Source organism: Protopterus annectens, chromosome 10.part0 (assembly GCF_019279795.1).
Source record: "Protopterus annectens isolate FY-2018-M chromosome 10.part0, PAN1.0, whole genome shotgun sequence".
Taxonomy (NCBI): domain Eukaryota; kingdom Metazoa; phylum Chordata; order Ceratodontiformes; family Protopteridae; genus Protopterus; species Protopterus annectens.
Window position 1 is genome coordinate 134,971,458 of NC_056744.1, and position 26,538 is coordinate 134,997,995.

Genomic DNA, 26,538 nt, shown 5'->3' on the forward strand with positions numbered 1-26,538 from the left:
TCTAAACCTGGCACCTAGTACAGCTAAATGTAGTCGCTGTGCTATACAACACTTAGAAAATTTTAAGAACTGCACATTGTGTGCAAGATGCTTATGCATAATTAAGTATCTTCTGTTTTAAGTGTACGTGTGTGTGTGTGTGTGTGTGTGTGTGTGTGTGTGTGTGTGTGTGTGTGTGTGTGTGTGTGTGTGTGTGTATCTATATCTATATGGTGTAGTTGATCTGGTAAGGGCACACATTCATCACATGCCATGATTTCTGACAAATTTTGTAGGTGGTTGCAGTGGTCGAATTATATTACCATCAAACTGTATTAGTTCAACTGTAAAAAAAATTCTGGAGTTATTCTGTTTCTTCATGGTTATGTGACTGCAGAGTTAGTATATTTAATTTCTGGTGGTGGGAGGCTAGAGCACCAACTTTGGGGGGTGGGGGCAAAGCTACCCATATAAATGCAAAGTTTCTTGTTATTTTAGAAGATACCGTATTTGTTTAATTTGCAATCACCTTATTTCTTTGTTTTGTATGTCAATAAAAGACATTGCCGATGAAATGATGAAATTTCATGATGTATTTCACATGGAAATATATATATATATATATATATATATATATATATATATATATATATATATATATATATATATATTCACTTTGAATCATCGAATGTTCAGAACATCGACGTTCTGATCATTGAGAACAGAACATCGATGTTCAGAACATCGAAGGTTCAAAATGAACCATAAAAACAACAAAAAAATCACAAAAACTATGTTATGCAGGGGGGCTTCATCCCCCTGCACCCCCTATGTGGGGGGCTGTGCCCCCCACACCCCCCTACTTTAATATTCCAACTCTGAGATTGCACTACAGTGGGGTAAGGAAATCTCCCATTTACCGCTATATACGGTAGTGCTAAACGGGAGATTTCCCGTACCCTACCTGCAATGCCAACACTCAGATGGCACACACACACACAACATTCAGGGCACCTTACTGCCCTGCATACACACCCAACATTCCACAATCTCACTTACCTGGCACTTCCACTTTAAACCTTCGGTGTTCTGAACATCGATGTTCTGGTCTCGATGATCAGAACGTCGATGTTCTGAACATTCGATTATTTAAAGTGGAACCATATATATATATATATATATATATATATATATATATATATATATAAAATGAAAGATATGTGTGTGTAGATTTATCTAAAATTAATTTAGTCAACACTCAACATAACAAAATTTCATCTGCAAAAACTGTTTTTGCAGGTGGGCAAGCACCCACCCTGCAGCCTCCACGCCTCACTAACCTAAATATACTAACTCACAAGTACACAACTGTGGAAAAACTAAAATATGGCAAGCAGTGGTTCATTTTGAGGGGCGTTTTCTCTTTTCTCCATGGTTGTGTGACTGTGGAATTAATATATATTAATAAGGGGTGTCAGAAGCTGGTGTGCCCGCACACATGAGGGTGCAGTGGGGACTTGCCATCATACGAAAACAACTTTTACAGGTGCTGTTTCTGTTTTGAAATGTTAGTTGAAATGTGTTTTTACTAAATTTAAATTAGATTAAATGTGCTTTAAATTATATTTTGATGATATTTTGTGTGTTCATTAATCGGTATCTCCCTACAGTGAGGAATGGAAAGATTTCCACTTCCGCAATGTAGTACGATGTCAGAGTTGATATATTTAAGTTCCTGGGGGGTGTGGGGGCCAGATCCCCCCATGGAGGGGGTGCAGGTGGCAAAGCCCCCCTGCTAGCAGCGTTAAGGTAAGTTTTTTTTTTTTTTATGTTCTACTTGCATGGTCGATAATTCAAGTGTCGATCATATGGTCTCAGCGATATGAATTTTGACATTGTGAAATGTCGACCATACCAAGTAGACCCATATATATTTATATAAAAATGTCACCAATAGTGTACATCTGCAAGCATATATGTTTTAGAAGAGCGGCTTGGAATATTACAGTATAGTAATGACAGCTTTGATAACTGTGATGCACTTGAACTACAGTGGCTACTGTCCATTTAGTATACATCTGTTATGGCCTTTGCCTTTCATACAACTGCTGTCAAATGCAATATAGCTATCTGTGAATTACTTTATTCCGATCATTTGCAAATGTACTAAACATCAGAGGCCAGCTTGGTGGAGAGGACCATATTGCATCTGTAGCCATGTTATGCCATTATTTCTCAATCTTGAGATGCCATATTGCATGCATTTTTCTGTGCTACTGTAGTGAGTGTATGTGAATCTCACCCAGATTATTTTTTAAGGATTAATATCTTATGCTTTGTTTGTAGATTTGCCACAGCATCCAGTCATGCTGTAAAGATGTGTTCTTTGGCAAGATTTTGAGGCAGCCTGTTGTCACTTTAACCCTACCTTGAAAAAGTAGTTCTTGCTATATGACAAATAGCATAGCCTTACATCAGGCATATATTAAGTAAAAGATAGCACTATAACAGTAGGAATGGAACAAAATATCCTTAGGAAAGTCAGCTATTGCAAAGGTTTATTTTTTCTCTGTTTATTTACTTTTTCCATAGCTGTAACATGTCCTCCCCCTGAAGTACCTACATATGGGAAAATTCATTATTATGAGCCAAGAGCTGAAAATGTTTCCCTCCTTAATGATGTTGTACAGTTTGAATGCCTGTACAGAACTGCATTGATTGGTAATAGTACAGCTTACTGTATGTCAAATGGAAATTGGAGTCAGATTCCTGAATGTCAAGGTAAGTGGAAAGCATGTTCAGTGTTCTGTTGGTTTACAGTAAACAGCTTTGATTATTAATAATAATAATAATAATATAATAAATAAAATATGTTGTAATTATAGAACTTTTCTTCAAATGGTAATAGAGATTTCTTTTGTGTGTAAGACTGTATTTTTAAAGATAGACTCATATAAAAAAGTAAAGAATCACAGAGGCAAATATGTACAGAAAATTTTAGAGTCATAACCTAACAAAGAATGGAATATTGCTATATTTCAGTATGCAAGTTTGCTATATATAGCAGAATATATGTGGACTAGGGGATGGCGACTCCTCACTAGAAAATGTATAACAGGTAACAGTAACAGTCACTCCCCTTTACACAAAGGTGGGGCATCGACTGCCCCCAGGTAATTATTCACCTATAAGCTTAACTACCCTCATCTTTAAATCTATGGAAAGGATCATTACAGAATTAATACATAAGAACATAGGCAACCTACAAACTCTTAGCCCAAGCCCATTTGCATTCATCAAGAGTAGATCTTGCCTACTTAACCTGGCTGTTGTCTTTGAGGAACTTACAGAAGCAATGAATGATGACAAATCATTATAAATCACATGTTTAGACCTCTTGAAGATATTTGACTCTGAACCACTCTGAAGTATCATAGATAAACTCTCCCAGCTAAATGTAAATCCCTGTGTATCTCATTGGATAGCAAACTGGGGAACAGGATGCATACACATGCATACACATGCACAGTGGAGCTCATTATTGTAATTTGAAGACATTCACATGAAAGTTCCTAAAGTATTACTAGTATTTAGTGAAAGTAAAAGGAATAGTGAATTGTAAGCCTTCTATTATGTCCTTAAAACTGTTTTACAGCAGGAAAATTCCCCACAATCATCATAGCTCTGATACGTATATATTATATCTAAGCTTGTTGTTTGTAGGATCAGAGGAAAATATTAGGGTAGCTGCCCGTGTACGGCATTTGAAGCCTAGCCAATTTCCCTTGGTGAGAATCAAGCCCTGTAATTCTTGTCTGTCAGGTAAACACCTTATCAATTATTCCAATCACCAACTCCCTTGAAGAAGGAGGAATACATCCAAAGACATAGCAGTATCAGACTTTGCAAATAGTATACATATTTTTCTCATTCAGTTTTACTGCTGCAGGACTCACGTTTATGAGTCTCATAACTCCAAGTGGTTGCTACTAACCAAACATGCACAAGCACACACACACACACACACACACACACACACACACACACACACACACACACACACACACACACACACACACACACACGCATGTGCACACACACACACACACACACACACACACACACACACACACACACACACACACACACACACACACACACACACACAAACACACAAACACTCACAGGAAATTAGGGAAGATGGTCCTGCATCTAACAAAACACTCATCACTGGCGGAGTTCCAACCTTGGACCACTCATCTTTGACATTTAATTCTTGAAGGTCAATGCAAATGTTATGGCTGACCAGATTTGCAGATAACTGTAAACTTGGTGCTATCATAAACTCCACAGAGAACACCAAAATCCACCAAGATGGTCTTTCCCAAACAAATAGCTTGCATCAAAACTACTGAGTAAAACCAAAAACCAAGTAATGTATAATTGTATCCTTCAACAAGCATGACATTCTTTGTAACTATCACATTGGCAACACATCCCTGAAAATCGATCCCACATTCAAGAATCTGGGAACCTATGTCTGCAACAAAATTTCCTTTGAGTAAAGCATATCCACTGTTGCAAAGAAGTCATTTTTATTGCACAGCTTATATCTAAAAGTATGATGCCCAGATCTAGGGATGTAATCATTTCACTGTACTTGGCTCTCATATGTTCATAGGTTCATGTGTTCATAGGTAAGTACTAGGCTAGCTGCCTTTTTTGGCCATTTTAAGCCTAGCCAATTTCCAATCTATGTCATTTGGTTAGACAGCCCCTGCCCATCCCATGGTTGATAATTATATGTGACCCCTAATGAGAATAACGGGATCATACCATAGACAATTTGAGGGGACCCATGCATGGGATAAAGCATATTGGAGCTGTCTCCCTCCATTAGTAGTACAGGGGGTCGTCTTGGGGCAAATTTTCTTTTTCACATCTAAGTTGCACACAAATATTGACAGGGATGTGGATGGGGATTCTGTTCTTTAGCAGCGGTATCCTCTATTTAATATACTTGTCCGTCCAAACCATTCTGTTTATTTTGCAGAAGAGGTTTAGATGTACATAGGCCAAGTATTTCTGATGCCATTTGAGTTGCTGATGTGTAATAAATCAGTCAGTAATGGGTCAGAGGATGCCTTGTATGCCAGACATAGGTCACCTCTTAGCAGTCTGTAGGATGCATAGTATGGTGCAAGGGCTTTGAGTCGGTCTATGTAATATATGTTGTTTAGGCCTTGTATCCTTTTTGTAAGGTATCTCTGTGGGTGTTCCAGTTGTTGCATATGTCTGGACAGATACATGCCAAAGGAGCATTATATTCAATGACTTGCCTAATGAGGGCTGAGTAAAAGGGGACAATGACATCACTAGAGCTACACACACTACCTGTGTTTATAAGTTGTGCAATATAGAAGGACTTTCTTGCAACAATGGACACACTTTGCTCAAAAGTTAGGTCACTATCCCCACAAGTTCCTAAATCCTGAACAACTGGGTCAACTTTTGCACTGTATTATCAATTTTACAGTTCTCTGGGGTAGATGACTTCCCAAACACTACAACAATGCATTGTTTGAATTTAGTCTCAGTCCATGATTTATTTATTTGGGACAAACCTTCTTTCAGGATGGCTAAGTCATTTGAGGATTCAATAACTGCACAGCCAGTGCATTTTGGTATTGGCTTTGACTTCAGAAAAGTAGATGCAAACAGGAAAGGTACCATCAGGAGCTCTGACCATGAGGATCTCTCATCAGGCTAATTATTGATTATAATGCCCCATTTGGTATGTACCTTTCCAAACACTTGTCACAACTGGAGCAACACAACACAACACTTTCTCACTAAAAAATTCAGAAAAACTTTGCAGACCATCTCAAAGCCTTATCCTTCTTTTTAATATCATACGTGCTACTAAGAAGCAACCTCTGTCTCTCATATAGCGCCTCAATAGACCCTATCCTGTCAAACCTATTACACACTCACAAGTTCAATGCTAGCATGAAAACCTAGCCAAGGGATCTAAACCTCTTTTGCAGCATAAATAAAACATATAAGGGGGATGGGTTTGTATCACGGTGAATACTTCTCAACTCTATTCAAATGTAATTTGTACGAATGAATTGGAAGCCACAAATTAACCACTTCTTTAGCAGCCATGTCCCTCATAGATGCCAGCGACAAGTATATGTTGCAGCATCTCCTTTTATCTGCTAGTCCATGGGTTATTTGCATGCAAAATATAAGGGCTAAATTCTATCAATGGAATGCAAACCTAGGCTTCTTAAAATCCTCAGAGATCAATAGTCTAGTTAGTACCTATGAATCGTCTGTGTGACTCACAGAACAGAAGGGGATAATACTCTGCAGATTTGTTTATCAGTAGGCAAGGTATACCCAGTACATAGTAGCACATGTAGTGCTCAGTAGGAGTTTAGCAGCATTAATGCACCCCATTCCCAATCCATGTCAATACAGAAATAGTTCTCCAGTCTATGAGACTAGATACTCTCAACCATGAATTCTAGTAATAAAATATAGAGAACGACTTTCTTCCAAAATGTACCAGTCTCCTCTCAATCCCATTTTTACTATTGAGGTGACACATGTATTCAGGGTTTAGGACAGTTCATCAAAGAAGTATTCACCAAATAACCCTCTGTGGAATAAACTTTGCAGGAAATACTGCTTTGCCAAAGAATAAGAATATTAGGAAAGACATACAAAAATGAATTTTCTCTTGGGGTAATCACCCATATCTCATACTACCATGAATAGTTGTTTAAATGTCTCTGATAACTACAGCTACATCAGATACCAAAGCATGCTATCAAGGTGACTGGTATGATTTTACAATGTCTCGTAAAATGCAATGTAAAAATAAATAGTGTCACAACTGAAGTGGCACCTTTGTTAAAGCATGTGCCAACAGGTTGAGCCTCTGTAAGTTATTCAAGTTTAAAATGATAAGCATTAGCAGAAGTACTAGCATTATTCAAATACAAAAATCTCTGCAAAGCCTTGGTAATTTACTCATGTTCACACTGTTTCTATTATCTGGAACAGTAGTGAAGACCACAGATTATATCATGCTATCTGCTAGGCGAGACTAGCATGTAAACATTTTATGTCAGTTTTTATGTCATTATTTAAATGTGGAACCCTCTAAAAATTGACTAGGTATATTTAACACAACAAAGACACAAGATTTTACAGAACTTTCATAACTTACTTGGACACCACTTCAAAGCTTTACTAATCTGAGATTAATAATGTATGACATTCTGCTTACTGCTAGCCAAGCAGGCTGTGGGAATGAGACACTTCTTGTTATCTTAGTGTACCACTGTCCGGAAAAAAAAAAAAAAATATATATATATATATATATATATATATATATATATATATATATATATATATATATATATATATATGTTCTTCAAAGTTTTGTTCCATTCCTCCTAAAATTACTAATTGAAAGTTCTTGCTAGCCCTCTATTGAGGGTTTGTTTTTATTTTAGGAGGAAGTGCTTATCTCACGGTGGTCACATGCTAGGGTATCAGGTTCCCAGTCTAGTGTAGCCTGAGGATGGAGCAACTCCAGTGTGCAAGGTATTCATTGGTCTGCCTCTTCACTATAACGCACCTGTGGAAGCAAAGGCTAAATTGATTTTATTTATTATGTTTTATTTTTATTGCCTTAACATTTTTATTTCCTTAAAGTTTTGCTTTTGTTAACTTTATTATTTTTATTGGTTCTAAAACCAATAAATTCCTTCAGTCAGTAAGTAGTTGTGAGGTTTGTTCATTGATGATCTTGATCTTCATGGGAAGGACCTCTCGATGGTAAGTAGGGCTCATTGCTGGAGTATGTTCCTTTTGTACCCATGGGCAGAGCTCGTTTATGATGCTTTGGTCCTTATGTTCCAGTAGATAAGGTGTTATCTGTAAGGAAAAAAATGCTAAAAAGCAGACCCTACAGTCATCGCTTATTCACCTGGTGTATTTTAGGGGGTCTATATTAGATAAACAAAAGTTTATCTAATTGAACGCTGACATCATCGAAAATCCAGGATCTCGACATGGAGATTGGGGTACAGTGAAGATGGGAATATTTGCACTTTCCTCACTGTAGTGTGATCTCGAAGTTGGAATATATGTTTATTGGGGGGTGTGGGGGGGCACAGCCCCACCACAATTGTGATTTTGAGTTCCGGGATTTTCGATTATGTCAGCGCTCAATTAGATAAACTTTCGTTTATCTAATATAGACCCAGGCTATTTTAGCCAGTCTAGGCAGTTTCAATAAAGTAAATGGATGTTGATCTTTAAATATCTTTATTTTATCTCGGTTAAATCAGATCAGCAGAAGAAGACCTTCAAGCGCTGCTCAGTGAAAAAGCTGTTCAGATAGTGCACTATTTCTTGCCTAGACTGGGGGAGTGTCCCAGTGAAGGAAATGAGTAGTCGGGAAGGATTGGTGGTGAGAAGCATGCGTGGGAGCACTATTTAGTAGTGGATTAAAAAGTATTAGTAAAGAGTAAAGACAAGTAGCACCCTTGTTTAAATGGGGGTTGGGTTTGGGTTGGTGGGGTGGCTGGGAGCCGGTGTTGGTGCAGTATGTTATAGGTTGGAAATCTCATAAAGAAAGTGCAAATAAGACCCTAAATGTTGGGGAAGGCTGGGAGGTGTGTTGGCGGACCTGTTGCAGGTTTAGAAAATTATTGCAGAGAGGGCTGTCTGTGAGTGATGGGGATCCAGCCACGTGGTGGCAATATACATTGTTGAAGGAACATAGAGTAAAGATTACTATCTTTCCTACTTAAATTAGCAGATTTACCATAGGAGCTTAAAATAGAGGGATAAGAAATATCAAAAAATTACAGTGCATTGCAAGCTTCATATATAGGATCGTAATATCTATGTCGGGGAGAAAAAATATTAATATTAACATGAATTCTCTTTCAAATAGCTTTAAACTATCGTTGGCTCTTGCTTAAATTTATAGAATAAATGATTTAACTAAAAGGAACCAGTCAAACTATGAAATGATAAAAAAGGAAAGTCCGAAGGGAGATGGCCAGTAAACTGAAATCATTGCTAAATGCAGGATATAACTGAGGGGTAAGGAACCAAATTAACATATTTGTGCCCTTTTATTCAGATAACCAACTATGATTTTGCATCTTAAGTACGAAAGGTCACCTAAGCAAAAGTATTCTAGGCTTTTGTTGCACAGAAGGCCATAAGTGATGTGCTGTTAACCAAAGGAGCGGGGGTTCAGCTATGTGGTGGCCATCAGTGTGGAATGTTAAAATGCTCATTATTCTACTTAAAATGGTTATTCTAGCTTTGGCTCTTAATTAGATCAACCACATAGAAATAAGAACAAATACAAAGTCTAAATATGACATAGGAACTACAACTAAATCAAAGTCATGAGGGGGGTGGAGAACAAAATAAATGCTCCATGTTGGTTACAATCACTAGGAACATATAAATAGCATATACGTGCCTTTTTAGTCCTGTAATCTTATATAACTGCATGCCCTAAAAAACAGAAGTCAACAGAGTTAATACCCTAAATCTTTGTATAACTTTTACTAATAAACTTTTAATAATATAGTTCTCCCTCACACGCTTCTTGCCACCAATCCTTCCCAACTACTCAATTCCCCCACTGGTATACTTTAAATAATTTCAATTTCTACAGGTGTGTTATAGCAAAGAGGCAGATGAATGAATACCTTGCACACCGGAGCTGCTCCATCCTCAGGCTAGGCACCCTGGTTATATGACCACAGTGAGATGAGTGATTCCTCCTAAAATGAGCCTTCAACAGAGGGCTAGTGAGAACTTTCGATTAGTATTTCTTCCCCTCATCCCCTAAGGAGCCGTTTTTGAGCTCTGGGATATGGCTTATAACCTGACTCTGTCTTTTATTCCTCCTAAAATTGGAAATCATTTTTCCAATATCTAAGATAATAGTTCCAACATTTAAAATGTGTCCTTCATTTGGGGCCTTTTCCTTAGTTATGTTTAATTTGCTCCAAATTCTGTTAGTAAAGGTTGAGAGCTCTGCTAAGTACTGAAGTTATAAAAGAATGACAGGCATTTGAGTCATAAACTTTACATCCTTCAGAAAATGCATGTCAATGTAAAAGCTGTTAATCTATCAACTGTCTAAGTTTATAAGAACAATACTTAAAATTTGTCCCTGATTTTGGGCTTTGCACCGCACCTTTTTTATGGCATTGTCCAGAATTCTTTCGCTAAAAGGTTAAGAGGTATGTTCCCCCTCCAAATATTACTTCATACAATCTGCCCTGAGTGATGTATTCATGCATGCACTAGTGCTCGCTGTTATAATGAAATCTTGCTTTTTCTTCTAGAATATTCTAGATGAAGAGCCTGTACTTATAGTATTAAAGTTCATACTGAATTAACTAAATTAAAAACCTACAGGCTTTCTAACATCTTAACCGTCAACGCCCCCACACTATCTTCTTTCATCAGCCATTCTATCCTAGATCGGGACCATCATCTTGTACCAAGACCTGCTGTCCACTAATCTGCAGAAGTACAAAGACCCAGACCACTTAATGAAGGACACTGCAATAAGTAATATTCCTTTTTCACAAGGAGATAATTATATTTGTTCAAGGAGCACAAGGGCCCTAACTTCCCCATGTGAGGGCTTGAAAACGTTGTCCCCATAAAAATATATATTTTGAATGTAGTTTCAAATTGTGTATTTCAATTAAAATATTTGAAATCATTGCTTTGCAGTTACTCATTCTACACTCAGCCAAGAGAATAGCTGATATTCATGATGCATCTCAATGATTTATTTGTGTAATTATTTTATTTACATTTTATACTGCCTTATTTTTCCCTTTTTTCACCTTGCACTCACATCACCACTGGAATCCAGCTCATAGCATTTATTATGTAATTGTTTAGAAGAACTTAATTTGTTGGCCATGGCCTCAATTAATTTTTAATTACAAAATGGTAACTTTTCTATTGTCTTTGATAATTGCAGTTAAGTTAGAAATCACTGTATTTGAATTATACAATGAACAGAGTACAGCAATGCACTAAATAGCTTTTAATATTCATGTGTACATACAGAAATAGTAACAGACCAAAAATGGTTATTGCTAGAGTAAACTATGATAACATGTTTGCGCTTCATCACAGATGTAATTTGCCCATACCCAGGAGACATAAAAAATGGACACCTGGTCTATGCCCATAGAAGAGACTACAGTTACAGAGAAGTTCTTAGATATGCTTGCAAAACTACCTTTACTCTGGATGGCCCTATGGAGATAACATGTGAAAAAAATGGAGAATGGTCCTCAAAGCCATCCTGCAAAGGTAAGAATTTCACGCGGTACAATAAAGCTGATTGCTTTCATAGACTAATACGTGCTTAAAAGTGACTACAACTTGTCATTTTGAGTCAAGAAAATACAAAAGTGACAGAAAATGATCCAACATACAGATTCAGGTTTTAGTATTTGTCCTTCACAATAATACATATATGACGGTTTAATTCTTAAATTAATATCAGCTATGCTACATGAAACCAGCAATCATAAAAAACAGATAAATTCAAATTATCTGGGAAAAGAGAAGAAAAGTTATTGTATTCTTAGCAGTTTGTTTTCATGTTCCGTTGTGTTACTGTTAATTAAATGACAGCTAGACATATTGTGATACACCACTGTTTGAAAATAACTTATATTGCTGGCACTCACCAGTTTCACTGACAGAATATACAGCTTTATGTTCTACCAAACATTCTGTGAAGATAATTCCTTCTTAACTTTATTAATTATTTACTGCCATTTTTCAAATTTCCAACAGAATTCATTCATAACTTTATTAAATATTCCACTGCCAGTTTTCATATACTCACATAGATACTTTTCACTGGACTACTATCTATTAAATCTATTTGGTCTGCATTGCTGAAGTTCTGATTAATTTACCTACTGTGAATGAAAGAATATACCACTATTTGTGAAACTGAAGGACGTTCTTTGTGTTTCACTGTTGCAGTCATCACACTTCGGTTATCTGCCTGCAGGTAGCCCTCAGTCGGCCCAAATACCAGAGTCTTGTAATTTCTCTGTCGGATGCTGTCACTTCTTCCATGACATCAGGTCATCAGGGTATAAAACAGGCAGCCGACACCATTACATCAGTCTTTCTTGCCAAGAAGGAGCCCGAAGCAGAAGCAGTTCACAAGTGCCGGTCAGCCGTTACCTGAAATTTTCGTTTTTCGAGTTTCAAACCTGAAGTCTTCTAAAGCTAAGTACCCTGTTGGGGATTCTTTTTTCTTGCTCCAACTGATGTCAGAAAAAGTTAACAATTGTCTTGCCTGTGGAAAACAAATACCTCACAGAGATTTTCATTCTTACTGCATCATTTGTTTAGGCCCAGACCACGACGTCCCTCGCTGTCGGTTTTGTGCCTTGTTTAAAGCCCGAACCATTCGTCAGGCTATTTTTGTTGCTAAATTCTTTCGCTCTCATTCTCTGTATTCCAAAATAGCTTCAATAAGCCATCCGACTACCGATCTTTCAAAAAAGCGTAAAGATAAAGACAGAGACAGACTGCATAGACCCAAAACTGACGATGACGCTTCTATTAGGCTAGTTGCCAGTCCGCTGGTACTCAGTGAGGTGCCTTTGCAGCCCCTGATGCCCACTTCTACAGATTCGCAGGCCTCTGATAAGACCCATTCAGAGTCCTGTATGCTGTGAGATGCTCCTTCGATTATGGAACCTGTGAATGTCTCTACCTTGGATGGGTCCGGAGCCTCTGTGCAGGCATCGGCTTCTGAGGGTATATTCCGACCTACCGCTGTTCGCATTAAACCAACCACTTTATTTTCTGCTAAAACTACCGAGTTTCTCAGGCCTAGAGTATGCACTACGCCGAGAAAACTGACGACCAAAGTGTATGCTGAAGCTACCATGCCACAAAAACAAATGCTTAGAATGGCTGAAGACCTTATCACCCTAATTACTTCCCCTGCTAAGAGACAAAGGATTGAGTTTCTTTCTGATTCTACAAACCAGGAGTCCGATGACTCTGACCCTTCTGTTTACCAGGACATACCCTTATCAACCTTTGAGGATTCAGATGCAGAGGAATCCATTCCCTCTGCCTCTCCTCCAGAGGATTTTTCTTTTGGTGAAACCTTGCATACTTTAAGAGAGCATTTCCGCTGGGAATGCCAGGACTATCCTCAGTCCAAAAAGAGACTCAGAGAATTTTTAGAGTTGCCTCAGCACAGGCCTCTAGCTATACCCCCTGTCCTGGATGTTGTAGATATGTCTTCATGGAATCCAGTCTTACTCCAGACACTTTACCACCGGCCCCTAGAAAACCTGACAGGTACTACAGAGTACCTGATTCTCACAAATTTCTGTTTAAGAATCCTACTATGGATCCAGAGACCATTTCCCAGGGACCTAAAGGTATTAAGGCTACTACAGCCAAAAACCCTACTTCTTCAGACAGGGTTTCCAGAGCTTTAGACAGATGGGGTAAGAAGGTATATACCTCTGCAACTCTTGCCATCAGGGCATTAAATTGCCAGTTTACATGTGAAGTACCAGTAACATATTATGGAACTAATTAAACAAAAAATGGTGTTATTTCCAGATTTTGCAGAAAATAAAGATTTACAAGAGTTAATGCATTCTGCAAACCAAGTTAGTAAGCATACTTTGCAGTGTGGCTTTGATGCCGTAGAAGCATCTTACAGGGCTGCAGTCACTGGGTCTGTACTGAGAAGGCATGCTTGGCTGAAGGAACAAACCTTGCCAGACCATGTCAAATCAAAATTACTAGACACTCCTTTAAATCAGGACTGTTTGTTTGGCACCAAAGCAGAAGGGGTTCTTAAAAAGATGGAAGAATAAGCTAAATCTATGCAAACTGTTAAAGAATTCTTACAATTGCAGCCACCTAGATTCAGTAGGCATTGACCTTCTAAAAACTGGTCCTTTCCAGCCACTTCCAGGCCTTCTCAGTCCAAACCCAGGGGAACCAGAACACCAAGACTACAGTCTCAGGATATGTAGCGATCTAAACAATGGAGTGCTCACACCTCAAAAACAGGGGATGGTAAGCCACCCCCTTATGGAAAAAGTTCACAATGACTTTTCAATTATCCTTCCCAGCCCTGCCCAACTACTTGCGCCCCTAGGAGAAAAACTTGCCCTTCATGCCAAAAACTGGATGTCCATTACTGAGGACCGATGGGTTCTAAACATTGTATCCAAGGGGGTACAGATTTTACTTCCATTCACTGCCAACCCCAAGCGGGTTTCCAGACCTTCCTGCTAACCAGTGGGCAGAGGCTCAAAAGTGAGTACTTTCCCTGCTCAATATCAGGGCCATTCAACCTGTTCCAATAGAACAAAGGGGACAGGGTTTCTACTCCAGACTGTTCCTGGTGCCCAGAAAAGAGGGCTCTTGCCGCCCAATCATGGATCTATCAATTCTCAACACTTTTCTGGTGGTCCCAAAATTCAAAATGCTTACCCTGCCACAGCTTCTCCCTATGCTAGCCAAGGATGCCTGGTTAGTCACCCTAGACTTAATAGAAGCTTATCTGCACATCCCCATAAGGGAGTCTTGTAGGAAATATCTATGCTTCAGGACGGGCTGTATGCACTTTCCTGTGGCTTATCTACTGCACCCAGAGTATTCACAAAGTGCCTGGCTCCAGCCATTGCATACTGCAGGCAGAGAAATATCCAAATTTTCCCATATTTGGACGATTGCCTGATTGAGGCGGACAGTCAGGAATTGCTACTTCAGCACCTGGCATTTGTAAAAATAATCCTATCTTCATTTTGGTGCACCATCAATGAAAAGAAATCACAACTGGTGCCCAGTCAAAAAATTGCATTCCTGGGAGCAAGTTTGAACACAACTTCCCAGATGGTATTTCTCACTCCAGAAAAACAGGTCTATTTGAACAACTACTTCAAACAAATGGCCACCAAAATACAGCTATCTGCAAGGAAAATACTGCAAGCCCTAGGGATCATGGCCTCATGCATTCTGCAAATTCCATATGCAAGACTGCATATGAGGAAACTTCAGTGATGCTTAAAATATCTTTGGTGCCAACATTCTCAGGACCTGGAGACAGTCATTCCTATCATACCTTGTCTAAGGGCAGAGTTTCTTTGGTGGGCAGAAGCATGCAACCACAACAAGGGGCTGCCTTTCACTCAACCCCTCGCCATCCAAATCCTGACTACAGATGCATCAGACTATGCATGGGGAGCTCACATGGCAGGCAAATGCATTCAGGGCAAGTGGAGCCCAGGACAATTTCTCCTGCACATCAATCAAAAAGAGATGTTAGCTGTACAGTATGCTCTGACAGCCTTCCAGTACCTAATCCTTTCAGGACAGCTGCTGATAAAAACAGACAACACCACAGTTATACGGTACATAAACAAGCAGGGGGGAACCCATTCTTACACACTCCGCAGGTTAGCTATGGCCTTGTGGAACACAGCCTTAAGCAACCAAGTGCATCTACAAGCTCAATTCCTGCCAGGCAAACAGAATTCACTGGCAGACGACAAGCAGAAATCTCCTGAACCCACACGAGTGGAAATTGGAGCCCAACACCTTCAACCTTCTAATCCAGAGGTGGGGCTCACCAGAGGTGGACCTCTTTGCCTCCCCCGAGAACCACCAGTTGAGCAAATTTTGCACCAGGAACCCTCACAGCAGGGTCTGGAAGGTGAATGCCTTATCCTTCAAATGGGAAAACCTTTCAGTTTATGCCTTTCCCCCTCTGCCCCTCCTCTCAAAGGTACTACTCAAGAACAGATAGGACAGCCCAAGGGCAATTCTTATTGCCCTAGACTGGCCATGCCAGCACTGGTACCCACTCATGCAGTCTGACAACAGTGCCACCCTGGCACCTTCATCAGACACCTTACCTGCTGTCTCAGCAGGAGGGACAGATTTTGCATCCACAGCTGCAAACCCTAAACCTTGCCGCCTGACTTATCCCCTGAATACTCCATCAGCAACCCTCAATAAACAGGTGCTGGATGTCATTCTTGAGGCCAGAAGGCCTAGTACTTACGAAACCCTATGCAGAAAAGTAGAAACGATATTGTTCTTGGAATCAGTCTCAAGGAAAGGACACAGCTGTGCCTTCCTTACCTCAAATCCTTGATTACCTAGCAGAGCTACTCCACAGAGGCCTATCCTTCTCCTCCATTAAGATTCATGCTTCTGCCATCTCAGCTCATTATAATATTGAGCCACCTCTATTCTCTCACCCTCTTATCAAACAGTTCCTGAGAGGGGATAACAACTTAAGGCCCCCTAGGAGAGCATCCACCCCTGCCTGGAACCTTATCTTTGTACTGGAAAAGCTCACACTTCTGCCTTTTGAACCTGTGGCTTCAGCAGAGTTAAAATTCCTTTCTTGGAACACAGCCTTGCTTTTAGCCATAACCTCAGCTAGAAGAGTGTCTGAGTTACAGGCACTAATGGCTGTGGAACCCTTCATTATTTTCCATGCTGACAGGGTTTCCCTCAGGACTAACCCGCCCTTTATGCCTAAGGTGGTCTCCAGTGTGGCTCTAAACCAAGCCATCCATTTGCCAACTTTCTTCCCTAATCCTCAGAATAAAGGGGAAAGGATCCTGCACTCCTTGGATGTGCACAGACAGCTCAGGTTCTACCTTGACAGGACTAAACCTTTCAGAAAATCTGACCAGCTGCTAGTCAGCTTTGCTACAGGGGCAGAGGGCAAGGCCATTTCAAAGCAAACCATTTCCAAATGGATAGCACACTGCATCCATTTCTGCTACAAACACCATGAAAAATCTACCCCACAGGGGATCAGAACACATTCCACTAGGGCTACTTCCACCTCTACAGCATTTCTCAGGGGAGTCCCTACCAGGTACATTCTGGAAGCTGAAACCTGGAGTTCTGTACACACCTTCACCAAACATTACCACTTACCTATTTCTTTCTAAATCCAGAGCTGGACTTGGTACAGCAATCTTACAAGGCCTGCCAGCCGGGTCTATATTAGAACATCGAATATTTAACAGTTCAAATCACTAAAGGTCGACCTTTAGTGATCAAACTGTTAAAACATCGAATGTTGAGAAAAAAATAAAAATAACAAAAAAAAAAAAAATAAGCAGTGTAGGCAGGCAAGCCCCTGCACCCCCCACACCCCTGCAACTTAAATATACCAACTCCGAGATCACACTACATTGAAGTAAATGGAAATCTCCCATTACAGAGATTTCCGTTTACTTGTTCGATCTTCTGCAGTTTCGCTATTCTCAAGTCGACAATGTCAGCTTCGACATTGTTGGCTTTCGAGAATGTAATATAGACCCTGCTAGCCACCCCTAACTCCTCTTGACTGCCTCCACCCTTCCATAGCTTTGGGAATCAACCCAAGTATGATGACTGCAACAGTGAAACATGAAGAACATGGTACAGTTGTGTACACATCATAAATGTAGATGTTGAATGTATTCACTGTTGCAGTCCTGGTTTCCCTCCCTCCAGCCCCCTGTTTTTCTCTATCCTTTCTACCTATCCCCTATATGGCCATTTCTATGGTAGTGATATTTACTTTTTACTGATGGTGTTCCACACCATATACTAACTTCCTATCTGGGGGGCTCCTGACATCTGGGGGAAGAAAAACTGATGTAATGGTGTCGGCTGCCTGTTTTATACCCCTGATGACCTGACATCATGGAAGAAGCGACAGCATCCGATGCAGAAATCCCAAGACTCTGCTATTCAGGCTGACTGAGGGCTACCTGCTGGCAGATAACCCAAGTGTGATTACTGTAACATTTTATTCTCCATAATATTAACAGACATTCCCAAAAATACCAGTATAGGGTTGATTGACAACAAATCCAGCATAAATTGACAACAATCACTATTACATTACTGCTAGTATTGCTCCTCTTTAACAGAAGTATTTTTGCTTGCTTTTAACTGTGCATCATAAGACCCACCATTATAAACATACTTGTCTCTTTAGTGTAGCACTTCAAAAGCATAATAGCACCTGTGAGACAGCTAAATATTAGTTATATAGATCCCTTAACCTCTATAGTAGAAAAATAATCTCAAAGTATTCAGTCATCGTAATTCAACAATATTATGAAATGAGTATGAATTAGTTAATTTACTATGTTGTCTTAGATCTTGAATTAATTCAGGAATAGAGGGAACCATGGGTACCACAGTGGTGCAGCAGTTAGCACAACTCCCTCCCACCATTTACTTCTTCATGGCTGAGGTTATGGACTCGGTGTATTTTCCCTGCACAAGTATTTGCTGGGGTTCCTAGTTTTATCCCATATCCCACAGATATGGCAGGACGTAAAATGGAGATCCCCTAAATCACTTGTAGGTGCACATCTGCATGTTTGCATGTGTAGGCAGGCATGCAAGTATTCATGTGTGTGTGTTTGTGTGTGCGTGTGTGTGTGTGTGTGTGTGTGTGTGTGTGTGTGTGTGTGTGTGTGTGTGCGCACAGGCCCACGCATCCGTGTGTGTGTCTGTCTGTCTGTGTGCACATTTATCTGCTTAACTGGCTTAGCATGTTCACATGTGTTTTTCCTTTCATGAGATCCTTATAAATTGAAAGAGGGCATTGTAGCATAGTAATGTTTGGTCTTATCAAAATGGTGTCTAGCTGATAGCTGTGGCTTTATGAAATTTGTATAATTATCATAGTTGCATGAGTGTATAAGTCACCATACTCAATCAATGACACCTGAATTGTGATGCATAAAAGAAAAGGCTGTCTAACACTGCAGATTCATCAAAGATAACCTCTCATGGAGATTGTTAATTAGACAATTATAGCTAATCAGCTAGCTGAATTAGAGTTTTTTCTGAATGTTGGATCTCTATCCTGCAGTATTGGTTTAATTTTCCTAGTGATTGAGTTCTGTTTATTGAGAATTACTGTTCTATATTTTTGTAATCATTTTGCACAATATTAAATATTTTTATTAACTTACATTGTAGCTGGACAATCAATGTTTTTCTTTAGTGATTTGAGAGTGCTTATACTTGCCTTGATAACTTCCTGGGCCACTCCAAAAGCCTAACTGCTTAGGTCATTTGCTACTATTTGTTTTAATATTTAATTTTCATAATTGGACATCTCATTAGAAGGGCATGAAGACATTATGATTTGTGGAAGGATTACCATATTATTTTAGGGAAGGGACACAGCTGGAAATCTATGTTAGGCTTTTCCAGAAGTGTTTGGATGTGTGAGATTTAAGTTATTTAAGTATGAGTATATCAGAGGTCTTAAACTTGGCCACATTGCTCTGAAGAGTTACATTGGGGGTGGACAGAAGTATACAGTCCAGTCTCAAGGTTATAGATCATGTTCCTACTCTGATCTTAGGGGAAAATTGTGAAGTATTACTCCTGTTTAAGTGACAGTCTCACACTGGAGTCAATAGTGAGGACTGAAGCTCCTTAGTTACTGACCCAGGATAGTAAGGGACATCACATTATTTGGTGGCAGTTCAGTGGGATGTTATCTGGGTGTCACTTTAATTGGTGGCAGTCCAGTGGGATATTAACCGGACGTCACATGTTTTATTACTGAGACTTCTGTTAACTTAGTTGGAAAACATCAGCACTGCTGCCTTTAAATTCTGGTACTACAATAAAACTGTAAATACTTTACAGAAATTTGGAATTCATCATATTTAATAGAGAGCAATATTTAAAAATTAAGAAAGAGAATAAAAAAATATAGCACTTAGGTGGTGGAGATAAAATTCATTGTGTATCAGTAGCCAGAAAAGAAAAAAAGACAAAGAGCAGAATATTGGTCACTTTCTTCTCTAGAAAATCATTCCTAATGTGATTTCTAAGTGTGCACTGGCAATGTTTCACTTATTCATAGGTTCATAGTGACTACGAGGCAAATGTCCTTAGGTAGCCTTTTTTAAGCATAGCCATATTTCCTATTTGCAAATGAAAGGATGCAATAGCCTAGAGCAAGTAGGGCTGACCATATTTTGCTATTTGTACATGGCAGGATATGTTGCCCAGAGGAATACAGCTATGTTGAGGTGGCAAAGTATTTACGAGCCACCTCTTTCCAACAGGGAATAGGTGTCAGTCCAGAGGTAAATTTCCAATTCCCCAAACAATGATCAAGGCTGCATCTGAATAGGATCAGAGATGAGCACGTAGATGGGAAGCCTATTCCATAGTTGAGAAGTCTCTGAGACATACAGCTGTCCTCCAACATGCTCTATTTATGTTGCAACCAAGATAAAGGCCTTCATCCTTCATGTGTTTCTAATGGTGTTAGAATTACATATGTGAAGCAAGGCTATCAGTACAGGATCAGATGCTGCCTTGTAGAGCAGGCATAAATCAGATCTCAGCAGTCTGTAAGAGAATGAGCATAAAGTAAAGCTTTGAGTCAGTCTGCATATTACGTAGGGTTTACTCCTTGTATTCGTTCTTGTGGAGAACCTCTGCGGGCATTCCATTTGTTGTAAATGCTTGGTAAGGTACACACTGAACTGGGGATTGTACTACAGGATCAGTCTGTTGAGGGCTGGGTGCAGAGGGTCAGTAACAACTCTGGACTTGGAGGCCATACCCTTCCTTATAAGATGTTCAACATAGAATGATTGCCTCACAACAGTAGAAACATGATGGTCAAAGGCCAAGTCACTGTCCACATGTGGTCCCAAGTCCCTAACCACTGGGTCAACTCTTAGAGGTGTAGCATCTATTCCATAATTTGCAGGGGTGACCACATTACCAAAGGATACTATTATGCATTTGCACCAGTTATTTCTTTGTGACAAGCCTTTATTGTGGCTTATTCGCATCACTGGGAGATTCAGTAAGAGCACCACACTTGTAGACATCCACAAATTTGGTCAGTGAGTTCCAACAAAATAAAAGTCAAAAAGAAGCAGCCCCCCACACTATCCATGAGGGAGTCCACCAGTGGCTGATTTTTGTGAAGGCAGTGTCCCGTATCCTGATTTCCTGTGTCCTGTCCATGACCCAGTTGGCTTTCCAGCAGGTACCATAGGGGTTTACTCCTAGTTTCATGAGTTTTTCAGCAAATGCCAATGAAGAATAATGTCGAATGCCATGGCCATATCAAGAAAGGTTGTGTGTACCACATTGCCCTCATTCATAGCTTTAGTGACTCTCTTGAAAAATCTACCAGGTTCAGAGTAATGACCTGCTCTTGATGAAATCAAACTGTGTTGGATCCAATGTTTGAAGATTTCATATATCTTTATTTATGTGGGCATGAAGCCAGTTTGGAGACTAAAGCTGAAGTGCTGTTCAAGATGGATACCTAGGTTTTGTTTCAAACTTTTTAGAAGGCATCCTGGGATTTTATCAGGGCTCATAGATCCAGTATTTATTGCTCAGAGAGCAAATTGAGGACCAGATCACCAGGGATAACTGGGGGCATTGTGGTCATTAATATCTAATGCCAGGTGAGTGGATGAGAAAACAGGGTGAAGATGGAACTAAATTTGTCAGACAAAAGATTTGCTATGTCCTCTGGTTCTTTATATGTGGGTCCATTTACAATAAGTTCAGCACACTGTTGGGAATTACTTAATAAGATTCCCAAGTTGCTTTTTTTATTTTGATGACGGGATTTCTTGACCCCTCTGTGTTGCATTTCTGGATTTAGACATTTTTTTCCCTTTTTTATACAGCTTATTGACATTGGCATTCACCAGAGAACCTTGGTTTTACGAGAGATCATTTTCTTATTCTGGGTTGGTATTGCTGCATCAATGTGATTGTTTTCATGATGCTATAGGGTATGTAAACTTTTCTACACAGGCATTGCAGTTTATGTTGTTTGGAATGGGGCTTGAAATTTTGACAGGGTATCACACAATAGTAGGAAGTTAGCTTTGGAATAATTCTTAAACATTTCAGGGTTAGATGGAGTAATGGTCTTACATTAATTTCAGTTGAGACCACTTTATCATCAGATGTGACAAATGTGGACATTACAGATTGATGAGTGCAAAGTTCTCCCTGGTTTAGTAGGATCAGATCATGGATGTTATCACTACATTTGGTATACAGACTAGATGGTCCAGAGCATTTGTGTTGATCAAGTCCAGGTATCTGGGCCTTCATATTGAGAGATGTATATGTTCCCTAGTCTATGGCAGGGTAGCTGAAGTTGTCCAGGACTATAGTGTTGCGTTTGATGGTGAATAAGTTCAGTTTGCTTAGGTATGCAGTATGGGTATCCTGGATAATAGGGGTGGATCTATAGCTTGAAATAATATATTGTGGGACCTAACTTCTGGTGAATTGGACATGGAAAACTTCAAGAGAGTCATACAACTTTACTAGTTTTGACATGCATCTATTTTTGATGAAAATCGAGATCCGTCCACCTTTTGTTCCTTCGAGTTCAGCAGCTGGAAAAATGTGCGGAAGGCAAAGTAGCCTTGCACTGCTTGAGTGCTCTCTGTGGCTTTAAACCATGTCTCTGTAACTGCACAGGCATCTGTGTTTTCCAGGGTGAGGAGAGCTTGCAGAGAGTGGAGTTTTCTGTTAAGACTCCTATCATTGAGAAGTAATACCTTCAGGTAGGTTTTGCTGTGTTGGAAGGTTTATCACACTGGCATTGCCTAAAAGAGGCACTATGGGGGTGGCCAAAGTTGTAACTAATATTTGGAAGCCCAAGAAAGACCGGTGCAGACCATCCTTGGCAAAACAGCACAGACTGTCAACCATATTTACCCATGCTATCATATTGTACCCCCTTTCAATGACACCAAAAACTAAGCCAATTCTTAAAGTCAGTTATCTTTTTTTCATATAGCAACATCAACCTCAGGCAAGGTAGAGTGGTGCTCAGTGCTAGGCTTATATCAGCCTGGGTCACATAATCCATGATCTCTATCATGTCTCTCTTCATATAGTCCAGAGAGCTGCATTTACACCCTCATGAACAATGACTTGCGTTTCAATGGCCTGAGGGCATCTGTAATCTGGGGGATGCTGGCCATTGGCAGGCAGCGGACCACGACCATCTCCTTGGTCATTTTGGTGAGTGGGACATCTGTGTGCCTTATGATAAAATCACCTATGACTAGAACAGTACCTTATTTGGGGTTTCTATTATGGACTTTGGCTTGAGACAACTTGCATTGAAGCTGTATGTGTTATGGTGGATATCATTTTGTTTTAATTATGCCTAGAGGTCTTTGAGGCTTGGGTAGATTGTTTTTTAGAGTCTCAGCATATGTCAGTCTATGTGCTGGGCCATTAGTGAGGTTGGTAGGTAGGGTGTTGTATTGTGAATTTCTGTTTATTTGTATTGCCTATATGTGAGAGTCTTACCTTCAGTGTCAATGTATAATTACATCTCTTACACACCGTACCCGATTTTGTTAGAATTAAGTGATTATCAGTGAACATGAGACAACTGAAATAATTGCTACATTATCTCTGGATACCAGTTTCCTCCAAGCTGGCTGGAGAGACAGAAGAAAAAAGCTTGCACATGGTTCCAAATATTTTTACACACAGGGAAGTGATCTTTATAAGCAAGCAATGTGCTCTTCTTACAACTTGATACTTAGGAATTGTCTGAAGAATTTTGTTTTTATAGAGAATGTATGGAGCAAAGCTCCCCGGGCCTCTGCTGGAAATGCACCTGTGTCCACTCGGACTATCCTGGTCAAAAATGTAAAATAAAATAAATAAAATAAAGCTTGGATTCTAAGTACCCATGTCTATATATAACACTGCTAACTATAGTAAATGCTATGACTTTATACAAGCACAGAAACAGACTAAACATGCAAATTAGCCCACTAGTCAATCACAGAAAATATCTTAAAGCTTACTATAGTGCTTCCCAAACTCAGATATGCTACTCTCTATGGCTATCAGAAGGCGGCCCTAACCTTTCCAATTGTAAAAGTACTAGAGATCAGCAAAAACTGCAGGAACTACAGTAAAAAAAATTGCTATCAATAACTTTAAATTATGATGCTCAAAAAGTGCAGAGTCAGGCAACAAACATAGTACAATTCGGGACCACATATAAATCATTAAAACTGCAGGACACAACAAATGTTGCAGAAATATGACAGCAGTACTCTTAAATAACAAATAGAACTGATATTTAACAAATTTTAATACTTATCACCCAAGGATGACACTGGATTGAAGCAGAACACTCAGTAATCAGTGGTGTGGATGCCAGGCACTTGGAAACTCTCTGTTAATGAACTTAGAGTTGCACAAACATGATGATTTTGTACAAGCACAGAAAATGACTAAACAAGCAAAATGACCCACTGACCAATCCCCAAGAAATCCACTTAAATCTTGCAACAGTGATTCCCAAGCTAGTCTCTGCTGTCACCAGACTGCAAATCTAACCTTTCTAATTTTAAAATCCCTACAGATGAGCTAAAGGAGGAGGAGCTACAATAACCAACAAAAAATGATACCAATCTCTTTAAATTAGGATGCCCAAAAAGTAGAGTCCAGCAGCTAACACAATACAATTCAGGAGCACCTTAAAATTATTAAAAGTACAGAGACACAACAAATATTACAAAAATATAGCAACAGTACTTGCAAATAAATTGAAGCAGAACACACATTAAACAGTGTTGTGGATGACAAGCATTTGGTAGATCTCTTTTAATGAGCCAAGAGTTACACAGATGTGATAACTTTATACAGCACAGAAACTGACTAAATAAGCAAAATGGTCCACTTGCCAATCATAAAAAACACTTAAAGCTTACTATTAACTTTTAGGAGATTTCTCCCTTCTTTGAATTGGTATAGTTGTGGAATTGCGTGTGTATGTGTGTATAAGTTTAAAGGGGGGCTTGCCGCTTGAAGAAATGCTTAAATATATTTGTTTCACTCTTCTATGTTTCAGCCATTAATTTCCAGCGCTTCCACTCCCTGGCATAGTGGCAATTTATGTTGCAGAGTAGAACTCTTTCACTGTGTTTGATAAAATATTGTTCTACCACAAATGGTAAAATATTGTTCCATCACAAGTGATTAGCTTGATGTGCTCATTGTCATGATGAATATAAGAGTAGAGTCCAGCATTAGTGCAAAAATAATCCACCAAAAATAGTCAACCAAAAGATGGAAAGAAATACAACTTTTAATTATAAAACAACAAAAAAATGTTTTATGAATTCAATGTTTCATTTCCTTACAGAGATTCTTGTGGATATTTTTAATTAGCTCTCTCTAACCAAATAGGCAAACACTACCAGTATTGGTAATGCTGTCAGAGATGCATCAATTCAAATTTAGCAAAATCAACAAACTGTAGTCTGGCATCATTGTGCTGATAAGCAAAGCAACAATCAACAATTAAGTTAAACTTTTTAGTAACAACTCTATGTATCCTTATTTTGCTTAATGATAGGCCATTTTATTTATTTAAACCATCATATATGAAGCCAAATGCCAGTCAGGACCTCTTCACATAGCTGTAATAAGACACAGCAAAACAAGTGCATGTTGTAATTTAGCTAAATGTAGCTATGCATAGCATATCAATCAGGCAATCTTGCAACTCACAGTTCTTTTACTTTCATGGTCACTTGGTGTCAAACACCCTTTTAAAAATAAAAAGCCAGCTGTTCACATTGCTTGACTACTGTTATGTTTATGAACCAAGGCTTCTTCATCTAATTTTAGATGTTCAACGGAGTGTTAGTGGTCGATATTTTATACATCTAAGAATGCTAAAAGTCATAGTGTGAGACTTCTTTTTGGTCATTCTGGAATGGCCAGAGAAGATAAAGATGTATAATGACACCATATCAAGATGTTCTTTTTTAATATCGCCAACTAGCACAGCACATCTACTACCAGATGAGTACAAAAACAGAATCATGACCACCATACAGGGAATCACTAGTTCTTTTCAACAGTCTAGTCCATCTTAATACAACCTTCCATACTTCTGTCAACCAAAGTTATACCCATTTTAAGGAGATCTCAGAAAAATAAGCCATCACACTCTTGAAAATTCTTTAACAACATTCTCCTCCAAAATTACCAGATTACATTGTGCCTTCCTAAAGAGCAGCAGATAAACTCTCCAATATAATTCCCCTGGCTAAAATACCCTCTCCCAAAAACTATCAAGGACCTTAGACCTATCTCCACTCTCTGCCTGTGTGCAAAAATATTTGAAAGAATCCTATGCAAACAAATAATGAAACCTATTAATAGCAGTGGCTTCCAATCAGACAAACAGCATGGGCTTAGAAATGCCTTCAGTAATATTGTCTTACTTGCTGCAACTGACTGTTATGAAAATGAACAAATTTAATTTTGGCCACAACACAATTAAGTGGTTCCAAAGTTATCTTGAGAATGAACATCCAAAGTCTGCACTTACAATCTCTTATCATTGCTTGGCACCATAAACACCAGAGTGCCACAAGGTTT

General features: G+C 39.2%; 1 protein-coding gene across 2 annotated transcripts in view; it reads left to right on the plus strand.

The window, feature by feature from the left end:
- The window catches only part of LOC122813004 (beta-2-glycoprotein 1-like), a 281,969-nt gene that overhangs the window by 136,356 nt on the left and 119,075 nt on the right, over positions 1 to 26,538 (plus strand). For both annotated transcript variants that reach the window (XM_044085104.1, XM_044085105.1), the window contains exons 5-6: positions 2,572 to 2,760; positions 11,191 to 11,370. In XM_044085104.1, the coding sequence (XP_043941039.1) occupies positions 2,572 to 2,760; positions 11,191 to 11,370 (369 nt within the window). The remainder of the gene's footprint in view (positions 1 to 2,571; positions 2,761 to 11,190; positions 11,371 to 26,538) is intronic.